This window comes from Pristiophorus japonicus, chromosome 21 (assembly GCF_044704955.1).
Source record: "Pristiophorus japonicus isolate sPriJap1 chromosome 21, sPriJap1.hap1, whole genome shotgun sequence".
In the NCBI taxonomy this organism is placed as follows: Eukaryota; Metazoa; Chordata; class Chondrichthyes; family Pristiophoridae; genus Pristiophorus; species Pristiophorus japonicus.
In genome coordinates, this window is record NC_091997.1 from 7636914 (window position 1) to 7657655 (window position 20742).

The 20742-nt window shown below is 41.0% G+C and overlaps 1 protein-coding gene across 1 annotated transcript in view; it reads right to left on the reverse strand.

Annotated features, from left to right (window-relative positions):
• Nucleotides 1-572: 572 nt before the first annotated feature.
• Nucleotides 573-20742, reverse strand: part of LOC139233796 (serine/threonine-protein kinase 17A-like) — a 56904-nt gene continuing 36734 nt past the window's right edge. Inside the window, exons 3-7 of the mRNA XM_070864329.1 lie at nucleotides 14920-15064; nucleotides 10269-10395; nucleotides 9773-9821; nucleotides 8414-8593; nucleotides 573-4793 (exon numbers count right to left, since the gene is read on the reverse strand). Of these exons, the coding sequence (XP_070720430.1) occupies nucleotides 4532-4793; nucleotides 8414-8593; nucleotides 9773-9821; nucleotides 10269-10395; nucleotides 14920-15064 (763 nt within the window). The 3' untranslated portion in view covers nucleotides 573-4531. The remainder of the gene's footprint in view (nucleotides 4794-8413; nucleotides 8594-9772; nucleotides 9822-10268; nucleotides 10396-14919; nucleotides 15065-20742) is intronic.

Below are 20742 nucleotides of genomic sequence, written 5' to 3' on the forward strand. Positions count from 1 at the left end.
CTTTGTGCAAGATCTTGCCTTAGTCTTACAATAGTTGGAACATATGAACACCAGTAGGCCATTCAGGCTCAAACTAATACAGGCCCTCAAGCCTGTTCTGCCATTCAATTAGATCATGACTGATCTGATCTGGAGCATAACTCCATCTACCCGCCTTGGTTCCATAACCTTCAATACGTTTACCTAACAAAAAGCTATCATTCTGTGTTTTGAAATTTTCAAATGACCTAGCCTCAGCAGCTGTTTGGAGGAGGGAAGCTCCAGATTTCCACTGTCCTGTGAAGAAGTGCTTTCTGACATCATTCCTGCATGGCCTAGCTCGAATTTTAAGGTTATGTCCCTTATTCTGGACTCTCCCAACAGAGGAAATGGTTTTTCTCTCTCTCTCTACCCTATCAAATCCTTTAATCATCTTAAATACTTAAAATGGATCACCCCTTAATCTTCTGTATTCAAGGGAATACAAGTCAAGTCTATGCTACCTGTCCTCATAATTTAAACCTTTTAGTCCCGGTAGCATTCTGAATGGTTTTGTAACAATTAATTCAGAAAAAAATGAAAGGATGTGGACAAACTTACGATGTTGTTTTTATTATTGTAAAAAAAACACAGCACATTACATGGAATATATCAAACAGTACCTTTGTCATCAGTTTTGGCTGTCAAGACTACTGCATAAAATAAATTGTACATTATATTCTTGTTTGTGGAGGTGCTGATAACAAAGTCTGCAGCATTTTAAAGGAAACATAATTACAATACGATTACACTCCAAATCTGGTCCAGCAAACATGTTCTGTACCAAGGAAATATCAGCCATACATACAACCATCCAGTGGAATTACAGTAGTTAATTGTGAAGTTTATGAATATTGATCCACCTGATTGCTTAATATAACGGTTATGTTCTTTAAAAGCCAGTGCCCATGCATTGCTTTGTACACCAAATTGTGACAGTTTTACATTACAAAAAAAAAACATGCTGCAATAGTAATGTGAAAGTAAGGAATATTTTCTCCTAATTCCAAACCACTCAAACAAAGGATCTAATAATCCAGAGTTTTGTCCTGTATGTGCCAACAAGCCAAGCCCATTGTTGGCCCTTTGGCTCCAAACTGTTCCTTCATTTAGTGATAAGGAGGAAGTGTGCATATGTAAGACTTGTTCATTTTAAGATATTTGTTCCCCTTTCTCGACCACTCTGCACCATGTGCCATCATAGCCAAGAGGGTGGACCTTTTGATAACACAATCTACTTTCTTCTCCTTTGGATTCTGAAGAATTGAGTCATATTTCTCTGCTCTATGACTTTTAAACGTGTCTGAATGCCCAAATGGGTTAACACTGGCACCAAGGTGAAGCAGAGAGGAATTTGCTATGGGTTGTCTGAAGTGTCTGCAGGAGAACAGAAGTCAAATAACATTCTGAAGCCCATAGAAATAAGGAGATTGGGATACAGTCTGCTTTAACAGTCAGACCACCTCTGGTAAAAGTCTTCTATTTGCAATGTTATCATTAATCCATTAAAAGAAACAGGTTAATGACTATTAGAATAGAGAGTGGCGGTGATGTCCCCTGCCATACACCAAACAAGTGGCATTAATAAACAAGTAACACTTTACCTTAACCAACTTTTTATCCGGTTTAAAAAAAAATTTGCAACATGGGCCTCTCCCTCCACTTGTCTTGCCAATATCGAAGGATCATTTCTGGACACAAGACAGATTTCCAAGAGCCCCTAGCCTCTCTTTTTTTAAAAAAAAAGAATGTTTAACAAAAAAAATCCCATTTTCACAGGGCCACAGATTATTGGGGGTCTTGAATGAAGTGTACTTATGATTAAACTTCTGTGCTTTTGATTTTTTTTTTAAGTGAGCAATTCTGCCCCAAATTTAGGTCAGTGCCAGTCTGGCATTGAGGACTGGCACTAATACATGACCATGCTTTGTTCCTCTCCCTCAGCGGCACACACAATGACATTAAACCAGCTCTGCAGAATGTCTGCTTGCTGCTTTTGTGCACTGGAAATTCAGTTCTTCACTGAAGGGGGCATGATCTGTTGGAAAATCCCTAATGCCAATACTGATACAAGTATATGTACTGAATAACCACCACCAAGTTATTTTAAAGCAGGTGCTGTCCAAGGAAGCCTAGAACAAAATTCACCTGATCAGTGCAGCACAGTCTCTACACCTGGCCAATAGACTTTGCATGAAGAACATGTCTGAATAATTCTTTGATAATTCCATTCAACTATTGAAAGTACAATGCAAAATTGCACATCTCAATGTCAAAAGTCTTTAACTCTATAAATGTACAACAGGAATGTTGAGTGAAACAGCATTTCACTTATGTTGAGCGATAGACTTCCTGAAGGCCACCTGGCAAATATCGCTGTGCAATAGATAGTTTTTTAATCAATGTCTCGACACTTCTTGCAGTCCACAGTTTAAAAAAAAATTTAAATTAGACAGGAACGAAAGGGAAAGGAAGGCAGAATTGTGCATTGTTGTGCGGATAACACTGGCTGTTGTAATCTTTGAAAAAATAGTTTTGTTTCATAAAAAAAGGCAAGATTGTGCTCCTCTGTCCACTTCTCCTCGTACTATGTTCAGTTTGAATGTGCAGTCACGAAGGTCAGAAAGAGGCCATACCCAGAAAGCACTGCAGTTGACACATCCCTTGGTCCTTGCTAATTAGACCTCGTGCAACAGGCCTCAAAAGTGCGTCGCTAGTTCGATGTTACATTTCTGACTGGTTCAGTTGTTGTTATGCACAGACAGTTTACAGTACAGTTTGGATTACTTCACTAGCCTACATTTACCTGCTTGTGAATTTTCTTGCATCGTATCGGTGACAAAAATAAAGTGACTGCTACATGACTGTGTCTGCTACATGTGCCACAAAGGTGCTCTTTACCTCCCACCCAGCTAGGGATTTCTTTGCTCCTTGTGCCAGGTCTTACTGAATGACCTCAAAATCCACACATCCATTCAGATTTCAAACACCTGAATGTACCTGGTTCCACATTATTTAGGTAAGTGTCAAGGCACCATCACGTTTTAAAATATATATATATATATATATATATCTCTAAATATATATATATATATAATATATAATATATGTGTCTCACTCAGTCACAGGAGCTCGACAATGTGTGTGTGCAATGTTTATAATTGGAGGAAGTGAGCCACGAGTGGGTAATCAAGATGAATGTCAAGTTGCTTTAATAACAACGCTGATATGTTTCGGGAATATTCTTTAGAAAACGACTACATTCTAGTCCCTGACAAAAATCTTTCGTTAATGGTTATTTTAACCATCAGGATACAATAAATAAAAACAAAAAGAAACAAACACCTATTCCCAAAACCAAAGAAAGACAACAAAATGTGCACGAATACTCCGGGTGCCATTATTGCATTGCAGATTGGCGCATTCCAATGTACAGATTTACAAGAAAATTTGCATAACATATCCTGTCTTATTTAACGTCATTACTTGAATTTTAGACTCCACTAACCCCATTCCGATTTCCGCGGATTTTCTTGTCATACAGTATAGAGCAATCGCTCAGTATTTTATCATTGCAGGATGAAAACGGTCAGATCCCATGATAGAACTGAAATGAATGAGAACCAAAGTGGAATTGTTTACTGTACAAAGCATACAAAGCTATTATTGTAAGCCTTAAAGCAAAGAATAAAAGTGTACCTAATATCAACATAACAATTTTGGCAATTTTGTGTATCAAATCCAAACTTTTTTTTTGCTGGATTTCCAATTTTTTTTTATGGCTGTTTAATACAGCACTTAATTTCTTTGACTAATTAGAAATAAGCCAAGCTTAAAATTGGCTTTTGGAGGTGTGGGGTGGAGTTGGAATAGTTGGGGACATGCTCATCAGCATACTGGGACAAAGGGTGTTCTCTCGTTATACTGAGACCTCTGCCACTAAATAGCTGAGTTAAACTCAAGTAATGCAAGCTTTTTTGTTTGCTTAAAGGAGCAGTGCCAAAGAAAGTTTAAAAAAAAAAATGTTTAAACTGTTGATTGACAAAACTGTCTGCCAACAAACAGAGTAAAGGGCAACCCAGCAGCATTAGATGGATGCAAGATTGTCACCTCAAAAACGATCACATTTTCATCTCGGACACACATCTTTCCATTTCAATCACAAAATTTATCTTGCATTGTTAAATAATGAGACGACGCAGAATTCACAGGTTTGATTAGCAAAGCCGCTGTGGTTTTAACCAGGTTTTTCTGTACCAATCTCTCAGCTCTATCACTGAGCTTAAGAGGGCACTCTTTCCCCAGAGAAAAAGGTATACTTTTCTCCTTAAATCATGAGCTCAATTCCAGCCATTCGCTCTATATTACACCAGGCTGATGCCCAATAAAAAGTTAATTGCCCTAAGTAATGAAAGCCTGCAGAGCATTCAGCCAGATGGCACTCGGAGCAACAAACAAACGCAGTGCTCTGTGTAGCTAGTTTGAAGCCAGTGTACTTGCAGTCCAGTATATTTTAAGCACTCAGAAAATCTCGCAACGTTGTGAAAGGCTCCTCAAATGTGAACTGTTTGTGCACTGCCGTTCGCTCAATCTCAATGTTCTTGTCCAGCTGCCTACACAGTGTGTAGGAGGCCATTAAGACCAGTTCCTCTGAATCAGGACTGTTCTGTTCGGACTCTGACTGCTCCTCCTCTGACTCGGTTATGGGTTTCGGCACCTCTAGGTTGGTGGAAAGCCACGAGTGGTCTAGACATTGTTCTGCCTTTGCCCTTTTCCTTTAATAACAAAAGAGAGAATTATTACAGCCACTGTTGCAACCCAAATATTTTATTCTTTACAACTTTCTGTTCCTGAACGGTAACCAAAATGTTTACCAGGACCATAAACCTTTGACTGTGATTTCCAAAATCAATTTGAACATATGACATTGGGATTTATATTTCATCATCATAGAAAATAGGTGCAGGAGTAGACCATTCGGCCCTTCTAGCCTGCACCGCCACTCAATGAGTTCATGGCTGAACATGCAACTTCAGTACCCCCTTCATCACAGGCAGTCCCTCGAAATCGAGGAAGATGTGCTTCCACTCAAAAGTGAGTTCTCAGGTGATTGTACAGGCTAATTCGGGAGTCACAGTATCTGTCACAGGTGGGACAGGCAGTCGTTGGAGGAAAGGGTGTGGGGAGAGTCTGGTTTGCCACACGCTCCTTCCGCTGCCTGTTTTCAGCCTGCTCTCGGTGACGAGCCTCCGCAAGATCCTGCAAATCCCCTGGGAGGACTGACTCACCAACATCAACGTTCTTGATCAGGTCAACATCCCCAGCATCGAAGTACTGACCACACTCGACCAGCTCCGCTGGACGAGCCACATTTTCCGCATGCCCAACACAAGACTCCCAAAGCAAGTGCCCTACTCGGAACTCCTACACGGCAAGCGAGCCCCAGGTGAGCAGAACAGTTCAAGGACACCCTCAAAGCTTCCTTGATAAAGTGCAACATCCCCACCGACACCTGGAAGTCCCTGGCCAAAGACCGCCCTAACTGGAGGAAGAGCATCCGGGAGGGCGCTGAGCACCTCAAGTCTCGTCACCGAGAGCATGCATAAAACATTTACATTTACTAAGGATCTGAAAACATTTGCTGCGTGGATACTTAATGTCTTTGCATGACATTCCTTAGTTTGCTTATTTTAATGGAGGCGTTCCTCTGAATCGGCAGTGGACAAAGGAATTTCATAAAAATGTGTTACGCACTCACAGCACAATTTCAAGGCTAAGGTTTGTTTAAAGGGCATTTCATTTTTAACTGAAGTTAAATGGACTCCTAATAAAATGTGGAGCCGATTTTGATTGCATGGTTTTGAACTTTGACGAATTTAGCATGGAAAAATATCAAATGGAAGAAATTTCTACCAATGAGACATCACAAAGATAAAACTGACATCGCAAACTAATTTCCTTCATTCAGAAAAAAACTACAAATAAATGCAGTAAGTTTTTTCCAATTGTAACACAGAATTACATCACACCAATAGGCTGTTTGGCCTGGTCAGACCATGCTTGTGTGAATCCTCCAAGTAAGCAGTTATGCTATTCCCATGTGCCCACTCAGTCATTAAAGGGGCACCTGAATTTGAATTAGGAACCTCTTAATATAGCAGCCAATGAGCTACACCCCCCAAAAAGGCACCAAGCACTGCCCACAACAGTGAGAGAGGCACTTAATTCTAGAGCGGTGACATACAAGATGAGCAAAGGAGGCACGTGGATTTGAACCAGGGACCTTGTAATATATAGTCAAATGTTCTGCAACTGAGTTATACCCACTCAGATAGTACATCCGTTACAATAGTACGTCTCCCAGCCAGCCATGTGATGTGAAAAATATTTTTGTCTGCGTGCCTAACCCTAAAAGGGATACATTTTGGTAGGAAGAATGAGGAGAGGCAATATAAACCAAAGGGTACAATTTTAAAGGGGGTGCATGAACAGAGAGACCTGGGGGTATAGATGCACAAATCATTGAAGGTGGCAGGGCAGGTGGAGAAAGTGGTTAAAAAAAAACATACGGGATCCTGGGCTTCATAAATAGAGCCATAGACTACAAAAGCAAGGAAGTTATGATGAATCTTTATAAAACGCTGGTTCGGCCTCAACTGGAGTATTGTGTCCAATTCTGGGCACCGCACTTTAGGAAGGATGTGAAGGCCTTAGAGAGGATGCAGAAAAGATTTGCAAGAATGATTCCAGAGATGAGGGACTTCAGTTATGTGGATAGACCGGAGAAGCTGGGTTTGTTCTCCTTGGAGCAGAGGAGGTTGAGAAGAGATTTGATAGAGGTGTTCAAAATCATATTGAGTCTACAGAGTAGAGAGAGAGAAACTGTTCCCATTGGCAGATGGTCGAGAACCAGAGGACACAGATTTAAGGTGATTGGCAAAAGAACGTGAGGAAAAACTTTTTTATGCAGTGAGTGGTTAGGATCAGGAATGCGCGGCCTGAAAGGGTGCTGGAGGCAGACTCAATCGTGGCTTTCAAAAGGGAATTGGATAAGTACCTGAAGGAAAAACATTTTGCAGGGCTACGGGGAAAACGCTGGGGAGTGGGATTAGCCGAGAGCTGGCACCGGCTTGACAGGCCGAATGGCCTCCTCTGGTGCTGTAACCATTCTATGATTCTATAATGCAATTGTGACTTTATCAGTGGCCAGTCAGATTAGGGCAGAATTGATCATACTCGATGCTGAGGGTGACGTACGCTATATATCTGGAATGGAGACGCAAGAAGGTTTAAACATATTATCCTGAAGTACAGAAACTCACTGATTTTGGAATCACTAACCCCTACACAATCTCGCTCACTTGCAGATCATGAGAATGGAGAAACAGGGACATGTTGAAGCTTAAGCGCAAGAGTCAAAATATGAGGTGGAGTTCCAGATGAACTTCTTTAAATTACATTTATAACAATGAGCAGTTCATGACTGATGGGAGATTGGAAAATATTTTCCATTACTCAAGTTTGTCAGTCACAGAACCACTAAATGCAGGTAAGAGTAGAAATAAGTTCCTAATCCATTGAAGAACTTGGATGGCTTCCTCCGTGCTACACATTGGGTGAAGACTAGTGGACTTTATGGTCTGGTTTCCACTTCTGTGCAAGAGTCTCTGTGCACTTGGTTGATGCAGTTAGGAACCTTCATTAGGATATAATTTGGTTGAGCAATAGTTTAAAAAAAAATTTATTCACAGGATTTGGGCGTCACTGGCAAGCACAGCATTTATTGCCCATCCCTAATTGCCCTCGAGAACGCGGTGGTGGGCCACCTTCTTGAACCACTGCATTCCGTGTGGTGAAGGTGCTCCCACACAGTCCACAGTCATGTTAGGTACAGAGGTTTCAGGATTTTGACCCAGCAACAGTGAAGGAACAGCGCTATATTTCCAAGTCAGGATGGTATGTGACTTGGAAGTGGTGGTGTTCACATGCACCTGCTGCCCTTGTCCTCCTGGACGAGAGGCTGTGGTTTGGGACATGCTGTCGAAGAGGCCTTGGTGAGTTGTTTCCAATAATAGTGGGTGCAAAGTCTCTATTCTGATATGCTGCCCAGGAACAGTAACCCGAATTTCCAGTGATAGATGGTGAAACTAGGAGTCGTTTTCCTATTGAGTTTCACTACAGTTACTACTTTCTTCCTTCTATGGCCTAGGTATCTAAACAAGTGTGATTTATGTATAATCCCAAACACTGATAATGTGGATCGATAGAACCCGTAGAGAATCTGATACTTTGCTGGTTGAAGTTCTTTGTTTTTCTGTGCCTTTTTAAGCCCAATAATATTTTCATAACTGGTTAACAACAAAGATAGTTACTCACAGGAGAATTAAAATCTTACCTGGGGTCCTTAATAAGGAGAGTTTGAATGAAATCTAAGGCCAAGTCGGAGATGCCTTCAAAGATGTCTTCGGAGTAGTCAATATCCACCTTGGAAATGTTGAGATATGTAGATTGCTTGTCATCCCCAAGGAAAGGCGAGATGCCTGTCAACATTACGTAGACCAACACCCCGATACTCCTGGAAAAAAAAAAAAAGGAAATGCAAACAGGATTATGGAATTGTTATTCTACACTTATGAACCAAACCTCGCTGACCTACATTGGCTCCCGGTTAAGCAACGCCTCAATTTCAAAATTCTCATCCTGGTTTACAAATCCCTCCATGGCCTCACCCCTCCCTATCTCTAATCTCCTCCAGTCGTGAATGGCGCAATATAAATAAAAGTTGTTGTTGTTAATGCCATGAACCACAGTAATACTGGTGTCTTCAATCCAGGGAGGGGGCCGGAATGAATAATCCACATCACTGTTGATATTCATAAAGGATGCATTTACACTGAAAGTCTAACTTTGGTGTGAAGTGATTTCTACTTGGCACCAACACTAAATCCAAGTGTAATTCCAAAGTTAAGTGGAAACCCTGAAGAAATGGCAGGAGGCGCTGTTTTTAGCTGAGTCGCCAGTCGTTCCATCCATCTTCCGCCATGGCGGCGGCTGGAAATTGGAGGAACAGTGTGGAAATTCCATCAAAACTGATTGGCTGTTGAGATGAGCTTGCAGACAGCACGGGACAGGAAATCATGGGCCTGCAGTTTTTGATTTTCCGTCAAATGCTTTGAAGCATTCGGAGGCAAGCTTGTACCATGACTGTTGTTTATGGAGTGGTTCTATTCCATAATTCACATTCGAAAGATAAATATACACAAAGTGTCACTTTCTGACTGTTTGTCTGTTGGTAATTGATAGAAGACTGGGCACACCTTACATATGGTCAGCTATGGCTCGGTGGGTAGCACATTCGCCTCGGGCTGACACTCCAGTGCAGTGCTGCACTGTTGGAGGTGCCCTCTTTCGAATGGCCATAAAAGATCCCATGGCACTATTTCAAAGAAGAGGAGACTTCTCCCCGGTGTCCTGGCTAATATTTATTCCTTAAATCAACATAACAAAAACAGATTACCTGGTCATTATCACATTGCTGTTTGTGAGAGTTTGCTTGTGCACAAATTGGCTGCTACATTACAACCATGACTACACTCCAAAAAGTACTTCATTGGCTATAAAGTGGTTTGAGACATCTGGTGGTCGTGGAAGGCGCTATATAAATGCAAACCTTTATGACTTTCCAATATATGTGACGGACAGAAAATTACCCCCAAAAATCTACAGTCCGACACTGCAAAAAGTGTGCACTTACCACATATCTGTCGCCGTGGTGATTGCCTCATAATTTAATATTTCAGGAGCTAAAGGAATTAAAAAGAAATAAATGAGATACCCTGAAACTCTGAAGTTTATTGAGCGACTGTCACCTGTGCATAGATTCCTAACCATTTAACCATGCTCTAAGTGCTTTCACCCTCTGCACAACTGGATTCTGTTTTACAGGCAATTTTATTCTCAGTTTAACTTTCTAACTACAGTGAAACCTGGAGTATCACACACGCTTGATGTCTTTCAGACAAGTGATTTCTAAACTGATGCAGTTTTACATAGGCTATGTTTTATGGTAATTCGGAATCATCACCAAATTCACTCGAAGATTAAAACATGCCTTGCAAGACATTCTACCGAGATCATTAAAAGAAAACCAATATGCCAGCCCTGTATCATTGTAATATTAGTCATCAAAATACACTTTGGTGGGCTAGGAACAGTCCTTTGAATAAAAAATGTTGCAGCCTGGCACTTACCTACATACTCTGGAGTACCCGTGATTTCCTTGATCTCCTCAACACTGTCTACTCTCCTGGACAGGCCAAAGTCAACGATCCGGATATTGCCTAGTGGATTGCAGCTGGTCAGCAGAATGTTCTGCGGCTGAGAGAAAAAAAAAGAGAGAGAGATTTAGTACATTGTTCATTGTTGTTCAGGCTTGGAAACCAAAGACTGTTTGTTCACGGGAATGTGGCCATCATTGGCAAGACTGGCATTTATTGCCTGTCCCCAATTGCCCTTGAGAAGCTGGTGGTTAGCTGCCTCCTTTAACTGCTGCAGTCTGTGTGGTTCAGGTACTCCCACAGTGCTTTGTTGTAGTTTGGTAAACCGAGTGGCTTGCTAGGCCATTTCAGAGGGCAGTTAAGAGTCAACCACATTGCTGTGGGTCTGGACTTGCATATAGGCCAGACTGGGTAAGGGCAGCAGGTTTCTTAGTGAACCAGTTGGGGTTTTTTTTTAAATTCCAGATTTATTTAATTAACTGAATTTAAATTCCCCAGCTGCCACGGTGACATTTGAACTCACGTCTCCAGATTATTAGTCCTGGCCTCTGGATTACTAGTCTAGTAACATAACCACTATGCTGCCATACCCGCTAAGTACATAGAATGCAAGTTTCTTAAATGCACTGGAAACTGCCACAATATTACATATAGTGTAAACATGATGTACACTGATGTGAATGTCATTATCAACTCTGACAATGTGAAGTTGTGGTTAAGATTGCTTGCAAGCAATGTTACCTCTTTTTGTTTGCGGTGAGTAGCTCTTTTAACGGGCCATTTCAGTTTCCACGCATACGCGGATTTTCCATTGTAAAGCGGATAAGCGGTCAGCGCGGGATCTGCAGGCTGCTGCACGGCCACACAGCTTCCTGGGAACATTGCTTGCAAGTAATACAAAACTGGACAACTTATCAGGAACACGCACACAAGAGAAGTCGGTTTCTTTCGATACAAGTAAAACTGCATTTATTGCCCATCCCGAGTTGCTCTGGATTGTTTTTACAACTGTGTAACTTGCTAAACCACTTCAAAGGGCATTAAGAGTCAATCACACAGTGTGAACGAGAGTCACATGTAGGTCAGACAGGTAGGTGTGTCAGCTTCCCTTTCCTGTCGAACATTAGTGAATCTGCTGGGTTTTTTACAACAATTCAGCAGCTTTTTACAGTAATTTTCCTTCTGGTTCTAACCCACAAAATAGAATCATAAAGCACAGGCGACCATTCGGCCCAACGTGCCCATGTTGGCTCTTTGAAAGAACTATCCAATTAGTCCCACTCCCCTGCTCATTCCACATATAACGTGATTATCCAATTCCCATTTGAAAATTACAACTGAAGTTGCTTCCACCACCCTTTTAGGCAGTGTATTCCAGATCATAACAACTCGCTGCACAAAAACATTTGTCCTCATCGCCCCTCTGCTTCTTTTGTCGATTACATGATTTACAGAACAGAATATCACAACTTGCCCTTGAGAGATTTGAGATCTGGGTCGCTAGTCCAATACCAGAACCCAGACAGCATCATAGGCATCTTAACAAAAGAGCTTCAGTACACAAAAGAGGATTTTCTAATTACAAATAGGACAGTGAAAGAATGGGTAAGGAGCACTAGACGCTGAGTGAACTGGATAGGGTGAAAGCTGGTTTGTGGACTACAAACTTGATGCCTATGGACAATTATTTATGTTCAAAGGGGCACTCTCTCCATGAACAAAACGTCTGAACATTTTTAATTTGTTTACAAACGCACAATGTGATGATGTATGAGTCACTGGAAACAAACAATTGTGCTACTTGTTGTCATGTATCTTACATTATTATATATAACTGTGTCCTAACATGCTAACATGACTGTAATAAGATATGACCTGTAACCACCAGCATACCTTACCACCAGGGATGCACTTGCAAGAGACAGGTATATAAGGACAGGTCTCAGGCAAGTGCAGCATTCCAGAGCTGTGAAATAAAGGTGCAGGTCCAGAGTGACCTTGACTTCACTATATGCCTCATGTGAATCTGTACTGAGGGGATAGGACTTTACACTTGTATTGTGTTATCACAACCAAAATAATCAAACGTGCTTTGTGATCTTCTCCCTCCCGTAACAACCAAACTCGAGATTTGGGTAAAATGATGCCCCTTTAATGGAATGGGCTTCGATGAAAATAAATCTCTCCGTTACACGGGGTAATATATCTCTGTGTCCACGAGATAGGGAAATGCTTGCAAATTGTGAGATCAGCTTCCCAAAGCCACCGACAATTTCTTGGGTCTTTCCACTCTGCATACATGATGTTGCACTGTGCTGAACTGCACCACAAAGCAGTTCTGCTGGATCTGAATCTTTGTCTAACCTGCGCGGACGGGATTCCCTCTATTCCCACCCGGGGCAATGGTGCTGCAGATACAACATGTGGTACTAATGGATTCATCAAAACCGGTCACAGCTGACTGTTTCTGGCGCTTTCCGATTAATTTTGTAAATGTTTAACAAATGAACGGTGCGTTTTTATTTTCACAGGGCTCATAGTCCACTTTGCTGCAGTGAGCTTTTGACAGTCTAGATGGTAAAACATCCTGTAGGACTGCCCTTAACTGTTTAATTCAGAGGCTTTCTTACTAAAATGATGTATTTTTCTTTTTCCCGCACTCCCATACACTCTTCTATATCCAAAGACGTGTGCATTACACCAACTGCCAGTAGTCCTCTTGTGCACAATTCCTATGTTAGTGCAATGCTATTTCTACACTAATTTGCAGTGTGCACTGCTCAACATATATCAAGCCGGATAAAAGGACATGCAAAAAACTCTCAGAAACCATGGAAAATCTTCAGTTTGATGGGCCAAAATAATTCATTAATTTAATTACAATTTCACAACATGCGCTGGGAATGAATTGCTGCCTGTTGCGATTTCCCCCTCTGGTGTGGTGAGACATCCCCTAAAATTCCCCCATGGCCTAACCAATGAGCAACTGAGCTACACAGACCAGGAAAGTCTCCAGCTTGATCGACAATCTGTGCCAAGTAAGGTGATGGCAGCTAGGGCAGTGTTTGGCCTTGGCTCCACTGGGCTGGACTTATTTGCTATTATTTCAATACCATTACAATATTATGTCTGTCCATATATATCGGGCACTTTGCACATCAGCCATCACTGTCAGCAAAAGTTGGATGATTTTTGGTTTGAAGTTTGTTTTTAAAAGAAGTGTTCATTCGAGTTCAGTTTCAGGAAACAGCCAATTTCCAGACAATGCACAAACCTAGTTCATCAGGTGTGTGTGAAGTTGAGGTATACAGGCTCCGTTATTCACCCCTTCTACCCCTATGCTCGGACTAAAGATGAAATTGCTTCTTTCTGTTTTCATCAGATAGTCAGTCAGTTCCAGTACAAGATGGCTCTCAGTATAATGAAACACCGAATTTCAATTAAACTCCAAGTATAGTCATATCAATTTTTAAGAAAATTAATGCAAATTCATTCTCAATTGTACCATTATAAATAGTGCGTAATGCTCATTACAGGAAAAGAAATAAAATGCGAAATTAGAAAAAAATATATAGAAATTGGTCTGCTCTTGCCTTCCTCAAATGTTACATCCATACTGTTTACCAGTCAAGACTTGCACTTTGTTCTATTAGTTGCTAAGCACTTACCACTAAAAAAACCAAGGAATCAGCAGGTAATTTGAATCTGGCAAGTGTCCCATGAAAACGTGGCGAAATCCATAATCAACTTAAGCATAGAGGTCTGAGCAGACAGCAATCCTGTCAAGTCACAAAGCCAAAGTGGCGTCTGATCTACAAACCTTTCATACAGTATCACGAGGGAGTTTAAATGTATCCATTAAGAACATGTACAAGCAGGTACACATGCGAATTCTTGATTGAGATACACAAGCAACCCGCCCCATGGTGTGAGCAGCTGAAGTTCTCAGCTGACATCCAAATGGTGATATTAGGAAAACCCAATGTCACACTATGGGATGGATCTTCCAGTTTAGCGCTAGAGTGCAAAGCATCACGTTACAGGAGTACATGCCGGAAAATCAGGTGGATAAGTTTACGTGCACACACACGCAACTTCAATTGGAAAAACAAAAAGTTATTTGGAGCACACCATGACTTGATGTACTTCAATCCCTCTACTTCTTCCCGCCTGCGGAAATGAAGCACCCATTTTGCTTCGCCAGACAAGGGCCGCACTGGAGCTTAAACCCATGACTAATGGGATGGGAGCAAGTGGCCTTACTGCTTCATTCATTCATTGGTATGCACCACAAGGTCTGGAGAGCTACATAAACACTCAAAACCTTGATAACAAGTCTTCGATGTAGACCAAGAATCAAACTACAAGAGATTCCCTCAACACTGCCTTAATCTCGGCAGCCTTGAAATTATTTTAAATAGGTTAGCACCTTCATTAAACTAGCAGAGGAAAGAATTGCGCACAAACTCATTAACCATTTGCATAACTGCAACCTATGGTATAAAGGCAACAATTTTATTCAAAACTCCGAATCAGGGCTTGTGCTTTGATTATTCAGGACTGGCAGCAATAAATGCTAAACTTGGAATAATCTGATCTCTGATGTGCTGAAGAATAACCTTACCTTTATATCTAGGTGCACAATATTATTCCCATGCAAATAGGCAACTCCATCTAGGATTTGACGCACCAGGCGGATCACATCTTTTTCTTTAAAGGCCTCATCTTTATCAGCAACACACTGGTTAAAGATCTCTCCACCTGCAGCACTAAGTGGGGGGGGGAAAAAAAATTATTAAACTTACTGATCTGCAGTTTTGAAAACATCAAGGCGATTTTTCATAATAGTTTCCCCCTTCCCCCAACCCCACAAGGGGTTCAAAATTCCTGATGTAAAATACCGATATCGGAATGCTTTGATGGTTGATGCCAACTTAATATCAAGTAAAGAATGTTTATCCTTTCTCAAATTACGAGCAGAATACCACAGCACTGGTAAACTTGGCAAAGTAGTTACTTTTTCTCCTCCTAGAATGAGAAGCAACTTGAACTCTGGTTTGATTTGCATGACCAGTTGTAGTTCAAATAACAAGAGCTGACTGTTTTTGATATTAGCACACAATCGTTTAGCGTGTTTACATGATGTTCTTCCGTTTACCATTCAAACCCGTTAGTCACTGATAGAGCAGTGCCAAATGTACACTAGAAATCAGTGTGACTGTCATGTTAGATGTTTTAGTGCACAACATGTTCAGTTGGGTGACAAAGGTGTTCTTCGCATCGTCAATGGAAAACAAGCCACTCCCTGCATTTTAAACAACCGCTGATGCGGAAAAAGCTATGGTCACACCCATGATGATAGCTCTTCCATTTAAGGAAAAGATATGTCACCCTGAGTAACCCATCAGCCACCTTGTGATTACTGGATTGGGCGAGATTATATTTAGAAAATATTGAAAAAATGTTCTTCATTCGGGGCACCACATAAAAGCAAGTTGTTGTAGAATTCTTTTCTATCGAAGTATTCGACAGGTGCACCAATGTGGAATGACTAAATATACCTTTCCAGCCTTGGGATTAGCTGGCTTTCCTCCCCACTGATACACAGGACAATCGACCAACTTGGAAAAGATAACTGAAGGCAAAAAGTACCTTCTAGCATTTACTCACAGTGACATCAAATGCTTTGTGAACAACAGAGTCTGAACAACTGGAATGAATCTGCATGCAGTACTGGCTGGACAGCAAGAGAACTAGTGGACTGTTTAATGTACCAGTAATTATTAGTAACTGATTTACTTCAAGTTATTGGTGCTGCCAATATTCTGCCTTACTTGAGTCATTGAGACATGACAGATTTGCTGCTTTTTTCTTATCTCTCTTCTATTTCACTTGCACTGGCAGACCCCACCCCTGCCCACTGAATGCAGGAGATCTTTGGGAATTTTGTTTACCATCTGGCCAACAGGGTAAGATTAAAACTATGTGGCTGAAGGCACATTAAATTTGGGGCTTAAGTTAAGAATTCAAAAATATTTCCTGAAAATGTTTTTATTTTCATAAAAAGGAAATTTGCATGGAAACATCAAGAGACAAAAAAAAAAGGGAGCTGATTTTGTTTTGATTGTAGAGGTGATTATGCCCTAAAGGAATTGCTTGGCAGCTACCAGAGGGATTACAAATGTTCTCCGGGATTAGTGTAATAACAGGGAATTATATGCACGCCTTATTGAAGAAATCAAGGGTTCATTTTGCTAATGCCTGGCATGGTCAAAAAAGGCAATGCCCCACTTTATTAGTAAATTGTAATCCATCTTTTCTAGTGGGGGAAAGAGTGACCGACACTTAGATTTCCCTCTCGGGCCTTAGTCCAGAGGTGGGATCCAGGAGACCTACAGCAGTTTAGACATGCTAAAGTTTGGTGGCAATGATGGATATGAGAATAATACACCCCGATTGGTGAATTTGGTTTTCTTCTCCAAAAGCTTAGACTTGGTACATCAGTGCTTTGTGTATTTACATCCTGGGAAACGCAGTCAGAAATAGACTGCATCAAACTTTTAACCTTGTTTCTCCAAGTTATATTATTTTTTAAAGTAGTAGAATTTGCTGGAATTACCCAGTCGTCCAGAATTTAATGAATATGTGCGCTGCATTATGTATCTAGCAGAGAGAAAAGATTCCATCTAGATTTGTCGGCCAAAGCAACTTAAGGCATTGCAGCTTTGGAAACCAATAGGTGCACAACTTCTAAGGCACAGGTAGCAGTTTGCGTTCATTGAGCAGCTGAAATAACATTATAGTTTATGAATATGAAATCAATCGCCATAGTAACAATAAGTTAAGTGCATGATGGGAACTAGTATGAATCACCAGTGCTTCTATCTTCTGTCTCTAACAGTGGGTGGAAACTGCAGGTGGAATCCACCTGTCTTTGAGACTAAGTTCTCATTCAAGACAAGTGTCACCAATAGAACCTTTTTTAATAAATCAAAATGCCCCTAAATATAACATCCTTTTTTTTACTTTTATGGTCCCTCTGTTGATTGCTTTTGCTTACACAGCGAGTTCTGATACAGTATCAAGGCAACTGGCGTGGAGAATTACAGAACCTAACATTGAGAGAGCAGAAGTATCGTTAATAATGGAAGCTGAGCTACCCAGGCTGCAATAACTGTATCTGATGTTAATTCACATCTTCAAAATAACATTAGTAGAGATGTTAAGTTATACAGGGTGCACAGGCTTTAATGGTGTAGGTTCATTTTGCTCCCTTCTGTTATCAGGTTAATTAACTCCAAATGGGTTTTCCTGTGACATCATCAGCATTTACTGTTAAAACAGTCAAACTAATTAACAAAAACACAAACATTTGTAATCATTCTTGTGATGGATTGATTTTTGTAAAAGGGGTGCACTCACTCTGTACAAGCGGTTTTGTTGATACTAATGACATCGGAACATTTTAGAGTGATGCTTTGTCATTGTTAAGGGAGATGGAAGCAATACATCATCAATGCATCTGCACATCAAATTGAACAGTTTGGGTGAACCATCCAATCTCTAAATTGCAATATTCTCCATTTCACTCATGGTTGTTACTTATTGTACCTCAAGTCTGGTTCAAAATAGGGCAAATTTCAAACTTCTGACTATCACTGATCTCGCAACTCACAACTCAGTCAGTTCCTTGTGGCCACTCTTGGCTTTGATAAGTGGATAGATCACTCGTTTGCAAGCAAAACAAACGCAGAATACCACATCATGTGATTGAAGGAAGAGCATTACTTTTTAGATGATGAGAAACTTGATGTGTTTCATTGTACATCAAACAGCATCTGTACAATCCTGTGAAAATAAACAAACCAACTGCTACTTAGGATTTTTTTTTAAATCCAAAAGGAATTTTAATAACTTCCTGGAGATAGACCACTGTCAACAAAGTCACCCTAAATACAAGCAGAAAGCTCCCCTAGACATCAAGAGGAAGTGAACCTGGCAGGCTCGGATTTAAAGATAACTCAAACAAGATGCAGATGCCTTCCACAGAATGTGGTTTGTTTCTGCACCTTGCAAACAGGTGTGCACAGCCGTGCAGGATTCAAACCATCGCATTAACGCAATATCCAAACAATGCAAACAGCCTTCAAGCTGCTCAGACAGACCATTTTGGCTTTCCCAAACTGGCCATCTGTGTCTTATCCAGCGTGAGTGAGGTAGCATTGCCAACTAGTGTGACTCAGCTGTTATGGCCTCCATGAATGAATATTTTGTTGGCAATCACTGAAAAATGGCAACTTTGATGTTGCAGCACATGGGTCAATACTCCAGCACGTGTCTCTGATTTAAGAGAAGAGCAGTAGGGGGGAGGGGAGGAGTGGGGAAGGGAGGGGGAACAACAAATTGCTGCTGGAAATTGAAGGAAAGTCAATTGTTTGAAAAAGTGATTAAAAATCTTTGTGGCAAAAGAAAAACGCATTTGGTATATGTTGATCTTTTCTTTAGAAATTCTCCCAGCTATTTTTTATGATTCAACCCATCACTTCTGTACATTATAGTGATTTACTCTTAACACACTTCTGTCTAAGATTAAGATCTAGCAGTCATTTATTTTATGGACAGGATACAAGAATGGCACATTGTCTGCTGGATGATAATCCTTCCCTCACCTCAGGCCTCTTGCACCTCTCTCTCTCTTAGTTCAACCTTTCTTGATTTTCTCTATTTTATCAATACTACTGTGCTCAGTTCACCTTGGTTTCTTCCAAGTTCACATATGCCGCCCTAAAATATATGGTCCCCCCTCTTCACGTCCTCATTGAAATCCGGGTTCGTTCCACAATCTCCTACTCAAAACTGGGGAACTCCATATGTCCCCAGTCTTGCATTTCTGCTACAATCTTCAGCCTTTTAAAACCTAAACCAGACAATCACTTATCACTAGCTCCTGATTTACCTTGTCCTTTTATTTTATTTCAAGCTTGGTGATGCTCTTGCACTATGGGCCTTGGTAATTTGAACTTGGCTTCTCAATGTATAGTGTCAGCCAGTGGCTTAGTGGGTAGTATTATATATGTAAACCTGTAAACACCTTGTTTAACCACCAGAGAGCTCATCCCCTGGGGTCCCAAGGGATCCCATAATCCCTTGGGAGCACCTGTACTTAAGGAGGCTTCAGGCTGGAGAGGCACTCTGGAGACCTGCAATAAAAGACTACGGTCACACTTTACTTTGAGCTCACAGTATCGGGTCAGATTCTTTATTCATACACTACAGGTAGCACCCTTGCTTCAGAGTCAGAAGGTTGTGGGTTCAAGTCGCACTCCAGGGACTTGAGCACATAAATCTAGGCTGACACTCCAGTGTAGTGCTGAGGGTGTGCTGCACAGTCGGAGGTGCCGTCTTTTGGATGAGATGTTAAAGTGTGGCCCTGTCTGCTCTCAGGTGGCCATAAAATATCCTATGGCACTATTTCGAAGAGCAGAGCAGAGATAGGGTGTTCTCCCTGGTGTCCTGGCCAATATTTATCCCTCAATCAACATAACAAAAACAGATTATCTGGTCATTATCACATTGCTGTTTGTGGGAGTTTGCTGTGCACAAGTTAGCTGCCGCGTTTCCCAAATTACAAGTGACTACACTTCAAAAAGTACTTCATTGGCTGTACAGTGGTCATGAAAGGCACTATATAAATGCAAGTCTTTTCTTTTTATAAAAATATAGATTTGTCATTGGTTCGTCTTCTCACTTGAAGGCAGGGGGTGTATCACCTTTGCCTAGTGATACTTCCTGATGGATTGGTTAAGAGCTGTGTCTTAACACCGCATGGTGCAGTGCACTAGTACCCCAACATGGCATTCCACCAGACCAACTCCATCTACTTTCCAGTTTCAGATTCTTTACATAAAAGGGAGTACCTCCCCTAGGAAATTGGCCCAAATTGAAGGAAAATACCACAAAGCAGTTGTATTGAGGAAGAATAATAAACTTAAGGGGAAAAAAAAAGTAGCGTTAATTATAGTTTAAAAAAAAACAGCTTTCATAAAATATTTCAACAGGATATAGTTGCATGCAATATAAAACTCGATTGCCTACCAGAGAAAAATCAAAAGCACCGCACATCTTCAGTTGCTATTGTTCTTGGCTGTGGTTTCTGCACAGATATAACTTATCCTGAAATACAGGCTCTAGTCTGTGCAGGGTATTAAAGATTAATACTCTACCACTAAGCTGATTTAAGTAGGATGTTTATCCAAGGCAGAATTCCTCGATCATTTCATTGGTTGATCTGTTGCCACCTTTGTTGTGCATTCTGTGGCAGTGTAGGCATCTGTCTATTTTATACTGTTAGCTTCAGTAACAACCAGTTTGTTCTTAGAAGGTCCCTTGATGTCTTGTACTTTGACCGTCCCTGGCAAAGGTTTCATGGGACCCGTGATTCTACAGT